At 38.3% G+C, this 14,059-nt stretch overlaps 4 protein-coding genes across 6 annotated transcripts; 2 read left to right on the top strand and 2 right to left on the bottom strand.

The window, feature by feature from the left end:
* Window positions 1-103: 103 nt before the first annotated feature.
* Window positions 104-4,323, bottom strand: LOC120015868 (aldehyde dehydrogenase family 2 member B4, mitochondrial-like). Of its 2 annotated transcripts, none has more exons than XM_038868356.1 (11): window positions 4,135-4,323; window positions 3,495-3,629; window positions 3,206-3,348; window positions 2,953-3,106; window positions 2,627-2,856; window positions 2,241-2,330; window positions 1,341-1,514; window positions 1,121-1,258; window positions 868-1,008; window positions 678-739; window positions 104-544 (listed from the first exon to the last, which is right to left on the bottom strand). In XM_038868356.1, the coding sequence occupies exons 1-11, from the start codon at window positions 4,199-4,201 to the stop codon at window positions 271-273; spliced, it is 1,608 nt and encodes a 535-aa protein (XP_038724284.1). In that variant the 5' UTR covers window positions 4,202-4,323; the 3' UTR covers window positions 104-270. The 2 variants fall into 2 exon arrangements, with proteins under 2 accessions (XP_038724284.1, XP_038724286.1); XM_038868358.1 differs by having other exon boundaries at window positions 868-1,005; window positions 4,135-4,321.
* Window positions 4,324-4,916: 593 nt separating this feature from the next.
* LOC120015871 lies at window positions 4,917-5,856 on the top strand. The gene has a single exon (XM_038868362.1). The coding sequence runs from the start codon at window positions 5,023-5,025 to the stop codon at window positions 5,494-5,496; it is 474 nt and encodes a 157-aa protein (XP_038724290.1). The 5' UTR covers window positions 4,917-5,022; the 3' UTR covers window positions 5,497-5,856.
* A 538-nt stretch (window positions 5,857-6,394) lies between these two features.
* LOC120015869 (RING-H2 finger protein ATL47-like) lies at window positions 6,395-7,960 on the bottom strand. Its single transcript, XM_038868359.1, has one exon. It carries the CDS (start codon window positions 7,584-7,586, stop codon window positions 6,531-6,533), a length of 1,056 nt encoding a protein of 351 aa, XP_038724287.1. The 5' UTR covers window positions 7,587-7,960; the 3' UTR covers window positions 6,395-6,530.
* Window positions 7,961-10,675: 2,715 nt separating this feature from the next.
* LOC120015870 (rac-like GTP-binding protein 3) lies at window positions 10,676-13,964 on the top strand. Of its 2 annotated transcripts, none has more exons than XM_038868360.1 (8): window positions 10,676-10,983; window positions 11,470-11,557; window positions 11,703-11,812; window positions 11,904-11,967; window positions 12,772-12,836; window positions 12,926-12,991; window positions 13,181-13,278; window positions 13,564-13,964. In XM_038868360.1, exons 1-8 carry the CDS (start codon window positions 10,879-10,881, stop codon window positions 13,601-13,603), a joined length of 636 nt encoding a protein of 211 aa, XP_038724288.1. In that variant the 5' UTR covers window positions 10,676-10,878; the 3' UTR covers window positions 13,604-13,964. The 2 variants fall into 2 exon arrangements, with proteins under 2 accessions (XP_038724288.1, XP_038724289.1); XM_038868361.1 differs by having other exon boundaries at window positions 10,690-10,755.
* The last annotated feature ends 95 nt before the right edge of the window (window positions 13,965-14,059 follow it).

Here is a 14,059-nt window from a genome sequence, read left to right as displayed (position 1 = left end):
CTTTATGAATTAACTTCAACGGCTATCATTATCATGAACAAAGCCTTTTTCCCAAACAAACTGGGATAATTTAGCCACGAAATTATTAATTATGGTACTAAAATAGTGGAAAACAAAATACTTTTGACTTCATTCAAAGGACATAATCAGCAACATACAAGCATTTCCATAGTTTATAGCACCAGCCCTTTGACTATTCAAATACAAACACACGTATTATTGAATTACATACAAGGTACGTAAGCTTGGATTAGGTCTAAAAGCAACAATTTACAGCCAAGCCGGATTCTTGAGAGGAGTAACGACTGCCTTAACTTGCAAGTAACTATTAAGGCTGTAGATTCCCTTCTCTCTGCCAATACCACTCATCTTATACCCACCAAAAGGAATTGCTGCATCAAAGACATCGTAGCAATTGATCCAAACAGTCCCAACCTTCAGAGCCCGCGACAGAGTGTTGGCAGTATCCATGTTCTTAGTAAAAACTCCAGCAGCCAGACCATAGCGGGTTGTATTCGCCCTTTTTATCACTTCATCGAGGTCCCTAATGTGGATGATTAAATTGTCAATGATTACCCTCAGTTTCCACTATTTTCTCATTAGTTTCCTATGCTGATATACATTGTTCATAACTAGTATCTTAATTTAATGGACGTGAAAGGAAGTTGCAAACTCACTTGAACTTCAATATGGATTGGACTGGGCCAAATATCTCATCCGTAGCTATCAGCATGTCATCCTATTGAAAGAAACCAATATCACATTACTTGAATGGTCATTCTTTAATTATTGATAGCATTGAGACAATACGAACTAGTTCGCGCAAACACTGACGGGAGCAATTGTTAGTGTGATGTAAGATAATACCTGAACATTTGAGAAAACAGTGGGCTGAATGAAGTAGCCTCGCGATCCAAATCTTTCGCCTCCACATTCAAGAGTAGCATTGCTTTCAACACCAGACCTTATGTACCTGAGGACCTTCTCAAATTGCTCCGTGTCGATCTGGTATTTTCCACAGGAATGCATAAGCAGCAGTACTGTAACAAGTTTTAAGCTCTCGAATGTACTGCTAACTCGCTAGAATGATGACAGCAGCAGCTAAACCCAAGTTGTTTACCTGAGGTCCTTGCTCAACACCCTTCTTGAAGGGATCACCAACAATGCGACGCAAGGCACGTGCCTTAGATTTCTCTATAAACTCGTCATATACACGTTCATGTACGTATGTGCGAGACCCGGCACAACAACATTGCCCCTGCAAATAGCCATCATTCATGTGTAATCAATGCCTTCGCATCAATTGAATCCTGCCTTGTATTGAAATTCATACAGCAAACCTGATTAAAAAATAGAGCAAAATGGGCAAGCTCCACAGCTTTATCAACATCAGCGTCGTGGCACACTACAAAAGGTGATTTTCCTCCCAGCTCCAAAGTGGTTGACTTAAGATTGCTTTTTGCAGCCAATTCGAGCACCATCTTACCAGTTTCAGTTGATCCTGTGAAAGAAATCTGAGATAGCAATTGTAAAAAGAGATTATTCAGTATGTCAAGCAACAACAAAGATTGTTTATTATGCACAGCATTAAACGACAACTAGACTAAATTAGTGGTCCGTTAAAACGATAAAAAAATCGGGTGCCTCCGTTGATATGAAATCATGCAACCACCAACAAGATGGATTTGCAAATGAGGAAAAACAAATTAAACTTTATGAAGAGGAATCAATGTAGAATGATATGGGCTTATAATATAAGATTTCGACATTACAACAATCAAAACAAGAATTTTAAGGACATAAAAGCACATGTTGGGTTGCTGCGTTATCAGTTGCTATCACAAAAGCAAAAGTGCTTGAAATGCAGGACAGCTAATTAAGTGATGAGTAGTTTTCTAGATTTCAAAATAAGCATGCAGTTCAATGCTGTTTGATGAATGTATTCTAAATCCCAGAAGCGTAAGCTAATGTGAGACTTTCTTTTTTCCCCTTTCTGATTTGGAGCTAATGTGACAGAATGGGTAACAAGGAACCATCTATAAGGAAAAACTCAGAGAAGCAGAAAACAGGATCAAAGTTGCCCTGACAAATGTACCCGATTAGGAGAAAGAAGAAACCGACGCAACATAACTATGTTATCCCGTCACTTCTCCCAATATTTAAGATGTCACGCATAGAAAATAAAAATTAGAAAAAGAAAAACCACGGACGAGAGGAAAAAAAGTAAAGCACTATGGTACCTTGTCTACATCCATATGACGGCAAAGTGCTGCACCAGCAGTTGGACCATAGCCAGAAACTATATTCAGAACTCCTGGAGGAAGACCAGCCTGTCATGAAGGAAATCAGAGTGAATATAACAAAAATGGCTATATGGAATTATGGACCCTAAAATGAACGACACTGAACCGGATATAAATGTTGGAGACACTGCAGTATCGAAGAACAAGTTTAACACCATGATTTTCGGAATGCAATGCATAAGCAATTATGTACAAACCAAATTTAATGTGGGCAAATAACTTAATGTGTGAGAAAATTCTTAGCTGAACAGGTTTATCAGATTTTCACACACTTGTATTCCATCGCGATTGGTAAAAAGCCATAAGATGAGTTTTGGTTTTACCTCAAGGAAAAGCTTTCCCGCATAGAGAGCAGTCAAAGGTGTTTGCTCTGCACTTTTTAGGACAATAGTATTGCCACAAGCTAGTGCAGGCCCAACTTTCCAAGCAAATAGGATAAGTGGGAAATTCCAGGGAATGATTTGTCCGACAACACCGATTGGTTCATGTAATGTTTGAACATGAAGACTACCATCAGCAGGAACGGTAAGCCCATGAATCTTGTCAGCCCATCCTGCACAATTTGAGGATAAAATCATTAGCAATGCAACATAGTAGTAACAGAAGTAACAAAAGGAAAGAGAATGCATAAGAACTTTTTTGATCCCACCGGCATAGTAGCGAAATAAACGAGCCAACATTGGTATTTCAGCCATGGAAGACTGTTCGTATGGCTTTCCATTATTCCATGTCTCTAGAGCTGCAAGCTCATCAGCGTGTTTCTCAACCAAATCAGCGAATCTCAACATTATACGAGACCTTTCCTGGAAACAAAAATCCATGTTAGAAGCAAAATTTGAGCAGATTGTAAAATATTGTGATGTGTAATGTTTTGAGGAGAAGGGGACAGCAAAACTACTTACATATGGGGTCATCTTTGGCCAAGGTCCCTCGTCAAATGCCTTACGAGCAGCAACCACTGCACGGTTAATATCTTCTGCATCGCCTTCAGCAACATGAGCAATCACTTCTGCAGTACGGGGATCATAGGCGGGGAATGTTTTCCCTAAGAAGGCAAAAAATTCCACCATCAGTTGGGTTAACAGAGCAAAAAAAAAATGGCACAAATGTTAAAAATCACCAATTTGAAAACATTTTTAAGCAAACAAGGAAACTGATTGCTAGAATCCCAATCTCCTAACAAGGAATTACCTGAAGCAGCATCCACAAATTGGCCATTGATCAGATGCTGGGTGTAAGAAACTTGAACAGGTGGAACAATCAGCTCTTCAGGCATTGTAGCTGTGCTAAACCTGTAAATGCTTCTTCCCCTTCTTGGGATCCTTCCTGGGGATTATACATTTATATAAATTTCAACCTAAATTTTTAAAACTTTATAAGATGCATAAAATATGGTTTTAGCAAACACTATCACACATTGATTGCAGGGTATATTAGTACACAATTAGATTCGCAACAAAGCGATCGAAGTACAAAAGGGCAATTAATATATTTGCTGGTAGATAAGAATCACAATAGATTAGATCCTCTGTTTTAGCATGTCCCACGCAATGAAGACTACTACTATTTGAGTTCGTAGCATGGAAGAAAAGAATCACTATGTATTAAAACACCATATGTTTGCCGTGAAGAGGGTATGTGTGTGTTATAGAAAACATAGACAAGCAACTAAACCTTTCTTCAAGATCGAAAGATGGGTTTTTTACATCAATACGTCTAGTCATAGCTACATATGAAATTTGTTTTGCAAGAAGAAGATAATCCCATATCGCCCCATCAACCAAGATGAGAAAATAAATGAAAAAACGAGAGCAAAGGACGACATGGTCACCTAAAGAGAGAAACTGAGAAGCAGAGAAAGACCGAGAGAGCAAGGAAGAAATCCGTCGAGCTGCCATGGCCACTCAGAACTCTCTACTTCTCCTTCTCCTTCTCCTTCTCCTTCTCGAGATATGAGAAAAGCGAAAAGATAGGATTTTTATTTATGTTCACTCACTCCCCCCACAAAACAAGAAAAGTCCCTCTCCGACTTATCACCGCTTGAAGCTGTTTTGTCCAAAGTGGATAGAAGTCTTGAAAGTTGAAATGGAGCAAAGGTAAAGGTAAAGGCACAATAGTAGTTAATAATAATGAAGTGATTTCATGCCAATCCGAAATAGACATCTTACCCAAAACAGAGTCATTGGAAGTTAGAAAGAAAACCCATGTAAAAAGACAACACGTGTGACGACTGTGCAAGTTTGATATTGACGAGGAAGAATTATCATCTTGTCAGTTGTTCTTATCCTCACCTCAATCATACATGGGAAACAAGAATATGATCCAAAACAATATTAATGAATATTTTGTGTCTCAAAACATGACCAAATGTTTCCATTTCCGGACAGGGTAACTGAAAACCCTAGAGAAATTTGTGATCTGAAGCAGAGTGAATTTTGGTGGGGAGGGGGGGTGTGTAGATGGTTTGAGAGTCATGAGAACCAAGAGATTCTCACTTCCGATATTGCATGGTATGCGAGGGGGAGAGAAACTCAATGTTAAACTGTGCGTTTTGTATATAAGAAACGCACCGTTTCATTTACAAGTCACTCTCCATCGCGTCTAAAAGCTCTATAAATAATTAAATTACCAAAACACCCTAGGGTTTCCGTTACAAGCTTATTAATCTCTCTAGGAAGACAAGCAGGAGAGAGCGATAGATTGCTGGGTTTGGAAGGAGATGGACCAGAGAGAACCAGATGCGGTCCTTGAAGAAGAAACCTCCAATTCACTGCTCGTCAACACTCGCTGCTGCTTCTGTTTTCCTAATTGTTTTGGTCCCCGCCGTTCCTCCCCAATCGGATTAGTCTGGTGGGAGCGTATACGGACTTCCCAGGTTTATCAAGACGACCGCCACTGGTGGACCAGAGCCTTCATGAGAATCCGCGGATGGTCCGAGCTCGTCGCCGGCCCCAAGTGGAAGACCTTCATAAGAAGATTCAACAGGAACCGAAGTGGTAATCGCCACGGGAAATTCCAGTACGATCCCATGAGTTACGCCTTGAACTTCGACAACCAGATCAATGATTTCGAACCGGAAGACGATTACGCTTCGCTGCGGAATTTCTCGACCCGGTACGCCTCCGTTTCGGGTCCGGACAAGAATCCGTTGACGGCGGGCAGCGTTGATCGTGATGTGGAGGTCCTCGCGTGAATAGCCGTGAAGGGACGTGCAGTGTGCTTTGTGGCGTGGACCCCAGACAGCCGTGGTTGAGCTGGATTGTTGACTTGTTAGTGACGTAAGGTGACGGCGGGCTGTTGATCTACTTTAAATTATTTTAATATAAATTTTTAGGTTTTGTAGAATTATAAAAAGGATATTTTTTAATAATTTTGTTTTATTGGTGCTGATTGTATGATACGTGTAAAGATAAATAAATTATGAGAAAAGATGCGTGTGGGGCTGAAAGTAGAAGGATAGGTTTTTGCCAATAAAGATAGATAATGATGTGGGAGTGGGACTAATCTTATCATCATATATGAATATGAATATAGTGTTCTTTTGATTGTACAAGTTGATAGTGGATTCCTTTCAAAAAAAAAAGTTGATGGCGGATTGAAATCACGATTAACCCGATATGATATTTTATTGAGGTTTCGAGTTCGAGTCTCAACTCCTTCTTTCTAAAAACAAAATTGATGGTGGATTACAGATTTTAATTTATATAGTTGGGCATATCGAAATTGTGATATGACCAATGATCTGCTGGTGGAAACTGATTGTTTTATGTAGAGGTGTCAACTGGGCCGACCCGACACGTCCAAGGGGCCTGTGAATGAATGTTGTGGGCCAAGCTGGCCTGCTTGTTGAGTTTTGAAGGCCGCGCCAGGCCGGTTTGTGAATCTCAAAACCCCAGGCCCCACACCTAGTTGCCTGACACATCCAAAGGGCCTGCGCAAGCCTGTCTGCTTGTTGAGTTTTGAAGGCCATGCCAACTGCCAAGCCGGTCTGTGAATCTCAAACCCCAGGCCCGACTCCTTTATAAGGGTCGAGCCACTACATTTGATGCGAGTAAACATCAAACTTGTATAAAAATCAGGTAAGAAAACTATTGCATACCAAGAATCAATTGTAATGTGCAGTGGAAGATAATACAGGAAGAATTCTTGATGAAGTTTTCTCTGAATCTTGACATCAAACAAGAAACAAAGAGAACAAAAACAGTGAAGATCATATCATATATTCACTTAAACATTATGGTTTGTGTTATGGATTGGCAATCTTACATCCACATGAGAGGGAATACCAAAATTAGCATTGTTGGAAGAATATGGGAATCTACTTCTTTTAGACCAAAGCCAGATCTTGGAAACAGAAAAGCTATCACCTCTTGTCCTGCTACTGATTTTCTTCTCCTCCACATCAATTGAAGAACATCTACTACCATTTGATAGTGCCACTTGCAGATTAGAATCACCAACCACATACTGAAATGCCCCCATTGAGTAACATCTTCTAGCATCCAAATTACAGCTACTGGTCTCCCCACCATTTTCACAACCATTCAAGCTTCTGAACTTGCCAAGTCTCACTGAAAAGACCCTCTTTGCTTCAGAACTACTTGCTTCAATCATTCCTAATTTTCTACCAGATGAAATCTCATCCTCTCCATTGCTGACAAACCCATTTGAGATTTCCCTTGAAATGTTGAAATTGGATTGTGGGTTTTCAATTGGAAGGCCAGAGGTTCCAATTAGGGTTCCCCTACAAAGAGGGCATGTGGAATTTGACAGCAGCCAGGTATCAATGCAATAAATGTGGAAAGCATGACTACAGAGAGGAAGCAATCTCAACTTATCCTGGTCTGAGAATTCAGATAAACAAACTGGACAATCAAATGGCTCCTTCAAGCCCACTATGTCTCTGTAGTAAAATACAGGTAAAGCATCAATGAAAGACTGGTCAAGGCCAGAATCATGTAATCGAAAGAGCTGTTGAAGCTGTCTTTGAAGTGTATGAGTCCCAGATGTCTCTGGGTATCTGTTAGAATCATAAATTGGTGAAAAAGGTGAAGTCTTTTTGAAGTATCTAACAAGCAAGTGAAGAAGCCCACAAACAAAGAAGACTACAGCCAAAATTATTATAACCAAAATAAGTATTGGACTGCTTTTGCTAAAAGATGATGGTGTACTTGAATTCTTTTCAAAATCAGTACTGTAAGGAGGACTTGGGAGTGAGAATGAAGGTGTTAAAGGAGGTGAATACCTTAAAAACCAATCCTTCTGTTGGTTAATTCCAGACATTTTAGCAGATGGGTATGCCCCAAAATGAAATCTTCTTCATCAATTTCAACACTTCAGAACAAAATTTGCAGGATTGAGAGAAGAAAATGAGCTTTATGAGAGAAAGTGTTTCAGGGAACGAACCTCTTTAAACACTGGCATTGACACTATTAAGAGTCCAAGAATATTTGTTTGGTTGGTTTTGGTAAAGATGGGGTCTTGACTTGAATTTTTTCTGCCAAACAAAAGGTATTGGCTGTCTGGTTGGTTTTGGAGAAGTTTCTGCAATTTGTGTGTTTTGTTATGCAAATACTTGTCAAATACTCAAATCTGAGTGGTTATGGAGGGTGATGGGGTGTGAGGCCCAAGTGATTATTAATGATAACAAAACAAGCTCCAAACCCCCTCTATTTGCATATTTCAATACCGACCTAAAGCCTGTTCACTCCTTAACTAATCTTTTGATTTTTCAAAGAATTGTTGACCAAAAGTAAATATTTTTGCCTTTTTTGGTCAAGGATTAGTTGGGTTTTTGGGTATAATGAAGGATTTAAGTGGTGGCAGGAGCAAGTGCACATGAAAGGTATCTAATGATTGGAAAAATCCACCACTAAACACAACTCCCATTTTTTCTAACTCCTTTAATTATCAGGATTACCAATATGATAATATTAGGCCTTAAATGATGAGTCTTTTTCTTCTGAAATTGACTTTGAACACCGGCAGATTCCCTTCAATCTTGGCACTAAACACATATATAGATACATATATGATGATATTATATTAGGAGAAAAGAAGAAAGAAAAAACAGAAGTTTGCAAGGCAGACAAAATCTAATGGTGGGTCACATGCACGTTTCCTGGCATGCATGGCATCTCTAATCTATTTGTGTTGATTGTGCCAACTCAAGCAGACGATTAATTATGACTCAGCCCATTTTATGTTTTCTAGTGGGTTTGACAATTTTGTGAGCTAATTGTTGATGCCCAACAAAACAAGCTAGTCTGATAATTTTGTCTGCTTCGTTGGTTCTTCTGATTGTCTCTACTTGACAGACCAAACACTAACCCTGAAAGTATTTAATCTGTTACTTGATTGATATATTCTCTAACTCCGTATGCACTTGCATCGGGTCCCAAACCCAAATAAAAGAGAAGTGTTGCAGTAGGGTTGACAATGGACGTAAAATTTTGTCATATCTATGAACACGAGTCAAGATAAGAAAATTATTGACGCATTGCATCGGACCCATAGTGTAATAATAAATAGTTGCATCGTCACTTGGATGTGGTGACTGGTGAGCATAATCAAGAGTTCTCCCACCATTTAATGGGTGCGGGGTAAAGAAGTTAACGGGCTTATGGGCCGAAATTTCCTAGATTTCAAGAGCCCAAGTATTGAATTGGGTATGCATTCATAAGGTGGTTATAGGGCCCAAGGCTTATAGCTAACAAGTCAAATTGAAGTATATTGGGGATGATGATGACCAATTGACCATACCAGAAAGCATCTAACCAAATTAAGCTTTTGTTTTTATTACTTTCTTCTACTTTTGTAATTATGTTTTGTGTCTTTTAGATAGGGTAACCCCTTCTTTATAATGTTACTTAAACTTTACTTATTCCTTGGACCACCCTTTTGAAGCCAGCTATAATTGGAATTATAGTTGCCCTCTTCATATTTTTCCTACTTTTGATCTCCACTTTCCAACAAAATAGTATTATTTTTCTGTAGAGGAAACCAAATCTTTTTCATTTTGGAAATAATAGTTACCTATAATACCGTAGGAGTTCTCAAGTATTTGAATCCCCTTATTTTCGCTGAAAACCTTAGTTAGTTTAGGGTGTTAATATGAAGAATTTTTAAGTGCGCGGATTTAACGGTCCGAGTTTAGATCTATATTCAATGTTCAAATGGCAAGCTTGTATGGCATCGTTCGTCAAACTTTGATTGAGTTGAAAACCAACTCATCCGCCTTTGCACGGTTAATATCTAGAATGTACATAAGACACTTACATTTCTCCAATATTGAACAAACAACATAAATATTTAATTTTCATGGTCCCATTTGGGACTTAGCACAAGTGTTAGGTTTATTTTTTAGTATGTGAAGAAACCAGCTCAACAAACACTTGGTCTGTGTCTATATAAATAGACACAGATAATGAGTCTCTGTCAAGTGTCAACCACATACGAATTACCTAACTCACTGTCTTATAAGTCCAAGACATTTCTTATTTATTGTAGTCGGTGAGGTTTCCATGCAATGTCTATATTATATTTAATGCCCCAAGTCATAATCTAAAGTGGCATCATATAGCTAGGTTATAAAAACACCTTGGTTTTTCCAACACATTTGTTAGGAGTTTGGAACGTATTAGAATTTTCAGCCCAATACACATTAATAATATTATTCATTTTTAATTGTTCGATTCTCATGGATACATCGGGTTTGCACGACTTTACCTTCCAAGGAGGTTACTCATCTCAATAATGCTCTCGTATAAGCATGCTTAACTACGAAGTTGTTATGAGATGTTATCCTCTTGAAAAATGCGTTACTGATGATAAGAAACTGAGTTTATTTATATATGTTAACAGAATGTATTAGAATTTTCAACCCAATACACATTAATAATATTATTCATTTTGAATTGTTCGATTCTCATTGATACATCGGGTCTGCACGACTTTACCTTCTCAAGAGGTCACTCATCCCAATAGTGCTATTGTATAAAACACACTTAACTGTGAAGTTATTATGAGATGTTATCCTCTTGAAAAACACGTTATTGATGATAAGAAACTGAATTTATTTATATATAGTTAACAGAATGGCAGCAAATTATGCTATAAAATACCTTAAAATAATTAGTGCAAGATACTCTTTTTCGTTACTGTATCATTAATAAAATGATTTGGATTGGAGGAAGACCTGTGCATTAAGCACGCGCTGCACGCGACAGACAGTCCAAAGAGGGCGCAGTGGGAAATTTATATAAAAAAAAAAAAGGCATGCTTTAGTGTGTGTGTATGGATAGAAGAGCAAGCTGTCTTTCTCTAAAGGCCAGCAATAAAGATGGGAACAAATTTAGAACGAAGGGAAAAGAAAAGATAATAGAAAACCCACAAAGCAGGGGGCTCCTCGGCAGCTCGGCTACACAGAGAGGATTGAATGAGTGAGAATCATGTGATTCGCCACCTCTTTCTTTTCTATGAATCCAAACAACCATAAATTTATCCACCAACAAGCAGTATTTTTCTTTTTCGTTTCTTTTGGAGGGTAGGTCTGTTTGCTTTGTTTTGTTTGGGGATGGCTTCAAATGCTTCAAGGTTCATCAAATGTGTGACAGTGGGAGATGGGGCTGTTGGGAAGACATGTATGCTTATTTGCTATACAAGCAACAAATTCCCTACTGTATGCTCTCTTCTTTCTTTCATATTAGGAGTCTTTTACTTCTTGATTTTCTGTAACAGGTTTGCACGGTTTTCTGTAACTGGTGGCTGAAAGGATTTAGCTGGTGTAGTGTTATTTTCATGATTTTTTTACAGATACTTCTCTCTCTTTTCGCTTTCATCCTTTTCTCCTTCTGGGTTTTGTTGGACATCAACACATACAAAGTTGGGTTTCCAACCAGGGCCTAGTAAGTCCAGGTTTTAAGGGTCCAATTTCGTTTTTCATTTCCATCTACGAGTTAAAAACTTGTCTTTCCCTATGGTTTTCTGTTTCCATCACTTTTGGTGGATTCAATTTGGGGGTTTCTGTTTCTTCCTATCTTTAGCTATTTAAGATGTGGTTCATGTTGATAAAATGAAACTATGCTCTGATTATTCTGGCGTTCTCTTGTTTGTTCGTTCGTTCGTCTTTTTCACAATGTTAACAGGGTGTTGCTAAATTGATCAGGACTATATACCCACGGTGTTTGATAATTTCAGTGCAAATGTTGTCTCTGAAGGCACCACTGTCAACTTAGGCCTGTGGGACACTGCTGGTATGGTTTCTTGACTTTCTTTTTGAGGTTTAGCAGCTGAACCTTATTCTTCAATGTGACTTGGGTACAGCATCAAACAACTGATTTTCCTAAATTAGGCATCTTTTTGTGATATGTCTTTTCTTTTATATATTTTTTTCAATAGGGCAAGAAGATTATAATAGATTAAGGCCCTTGAGCTACAGAGGGGCAGATGTCTTTGTACTCGCTTTCTCCCTCGTTAGTCGGGCGAGTTATGAGAATGTATTTAAAAAGGTATATTTGCTTGAGTTTTAGAGTTACTTATAATCAAATATGTTTTTCTACGCATACATTTCAATTTTCTTACTCACAATCGGTTGCTCAGTGGATCCCTGAACTTCAGCATTTTGCTCCTGGAGCTCCAATAGTACTTGTTGGCACTAAATTGGGTAAGTCAGCCAGTTCCTGTTGGGCTTTACCACTTCATGAAAGTTGATTCTTTTCTTGGAAATTAATTTCTTGTTGGTTCTGGTATGATTTTTTGCTGGCTCTGGCAAATCTAGGATACGCCATCCCTTACTAAGTTATTGAGGACATAATATTACATACTTGCAATGTAGGCATTAGCTTAAAATTAATGATTTAATGCATATTCCGTCGTGGTTAAATAAAATGTTAGTTGAAAATAGGAGTGAACCAGTGGACTATTTAAACCTTCTGATTATTGTGTGGAAACCACTTCTTAGATATACTTCTTTTTTTTGTGCCTCTCTCAAACTTTTCTGCCAACCGATTGTGTCTTTCTTTATAAGCTTGTTTACGCTCGCTTAGAAATAGGAGTGAACCAGCTCGGTAATCGAGATGAAGTTGTCATGGTCACTGATCCTGCAACTAGATTACCATTCTTGCATTGTGTCCTTGAACACTTTGTAATAAAATTTCTTCGGGAAAATATTGTAGCACTGCATATAAAGGATCAAATTCTGTATTCAAAGTTATAAAACCTTTTGACAATAGGTATATGCATTGTCTTCCTTGGATAGTCCTTTTAAAAAAATAAAGAATTGTCTCATGATGGTAAACAACTCTTGTGCACAAGGCTCCTGCTGTGGACGGTGTCGGGGACCTGTGACCCCTAGGTTGCACCCTTGCAACTCTACCATTGGGTTACATGTTTGCCTGTAAAAACTGTCATGGTTGCATCTATCAATTTAATTTTGGTTTAGGTAACCATGCTATTTTAAACAAGACAGATCTTCGAGAAGATAAGCATTATTTGGCTGATCATCCTGGATTGGTACCTGTGACCACCGCACAGGTCTGGCTTCTAGTTATTTGTTGCTTAATATTTCTCTCTCTGTATTCCCATGCTCGGTATTCTAACAACAGTAGTTCTTGTATAATCAGGGTGAGGAACTCCGTAAACAGATTGGTGCTTTATATTACATTGAATGCAGCTCAAAAACTCAGCAGGTATGAAAAACATTCCAATGAAATTAGAGAATAATCAATTTTGTTCTCAAGCCAGTAGATTTTTGAAAGCAAGGTATCTTGTTTAGCTTGTTTTGCCGTTATTAACTAGGAAATCATTATTTTTTTTGAGTCTGGTTATTTCTTAGATTATCTATGCTGCTATAGTAATGCCTGTTCATGTCATCTCAGAATGTGAAAGCAGCTTTTGATGCTGCAATCAAGGTAGTCATAAAACCGCCACAGAAACCGAAGGAGAAGAAGAAACAGCCACGGCGAGGATGCACATTGTCAGTGTCTTTTGCTTCTTACACTTCTACGAGTTTCTTATCCCACTCTCTGATTATCTGCTATGTTTCCCATATCATGTTGCTTATTGTAATGTCTTTTACATGTATTGGACCTTTTTGTTGGGATTCTTCATTAAAATATTTCATCTTCTGGATCCTAATTTATGCACCAAGTTTTATGGTCCATTAGTCATTCACTGTTCTGACAGATACTAGGAGGAAACTACATTTTCTGCTAACATGTCCAAGTAACGCGAATAAGTTTGTTTCTTTTTCAATATGCAGAAATATCTTTAGTGGGAGGAGGCTGCTGTGTTTGAAATGAAGTTCATCGTCGTTTGGAATATAGATATCCTTCCCCATGCATAATTTCCGACATGCTAGGCTGCCTCTCAAAGATTCTTCAGACAGTACTCTTCGTATTCTTTTTTAATACTGATACTTCTTATGGTAGATATGCAGCATCTGTTTTCCAGAGAGCGCCATACTTCTTGTTATAGTTACCTAGACGATTTTGTATTGCTTAAGATGTATGTATATGAACTCATTGTGAAGAGTTGAAAGCTCAGTGCCCATGTAAGATTGTTGATTAGCTGCATTTCAGACGCTGTTTAATTGATAAACTGCGTCCATGTTGTTTTCGGTCTTAATGGAGAAATGAAGGTCTGACATTTTATGGATTCAAAGGCACTTACACATGCAGCCACAGAGATACATAAGATAAATAACAGATATATGATGCAACCAAATGGATCCATTTACACCACAAGCATACTAGTGA

Source organism: Tripterygium wilfordii, chromosome 15 (assembly GCF_013401445.1).
Source record: "Tripterygium wilfordii isolate XIE 37 chromosome 15, ASM1340144v1, whole genome shotgun sequence".
NCBI classification, from domain to species: domain Eukaryota; kingdom Viridiplantae; phylum Streptophyta; class Magnoliopsida; order Celastrales; family Celastraceae; genus Tripterygium; species Tripterygium wilfordii.
The sequence above is the reverse complement of the archived record's forward strand: the minus strand, read 5'-3'. Positions and strand labels throughout refer to the sequence as shown.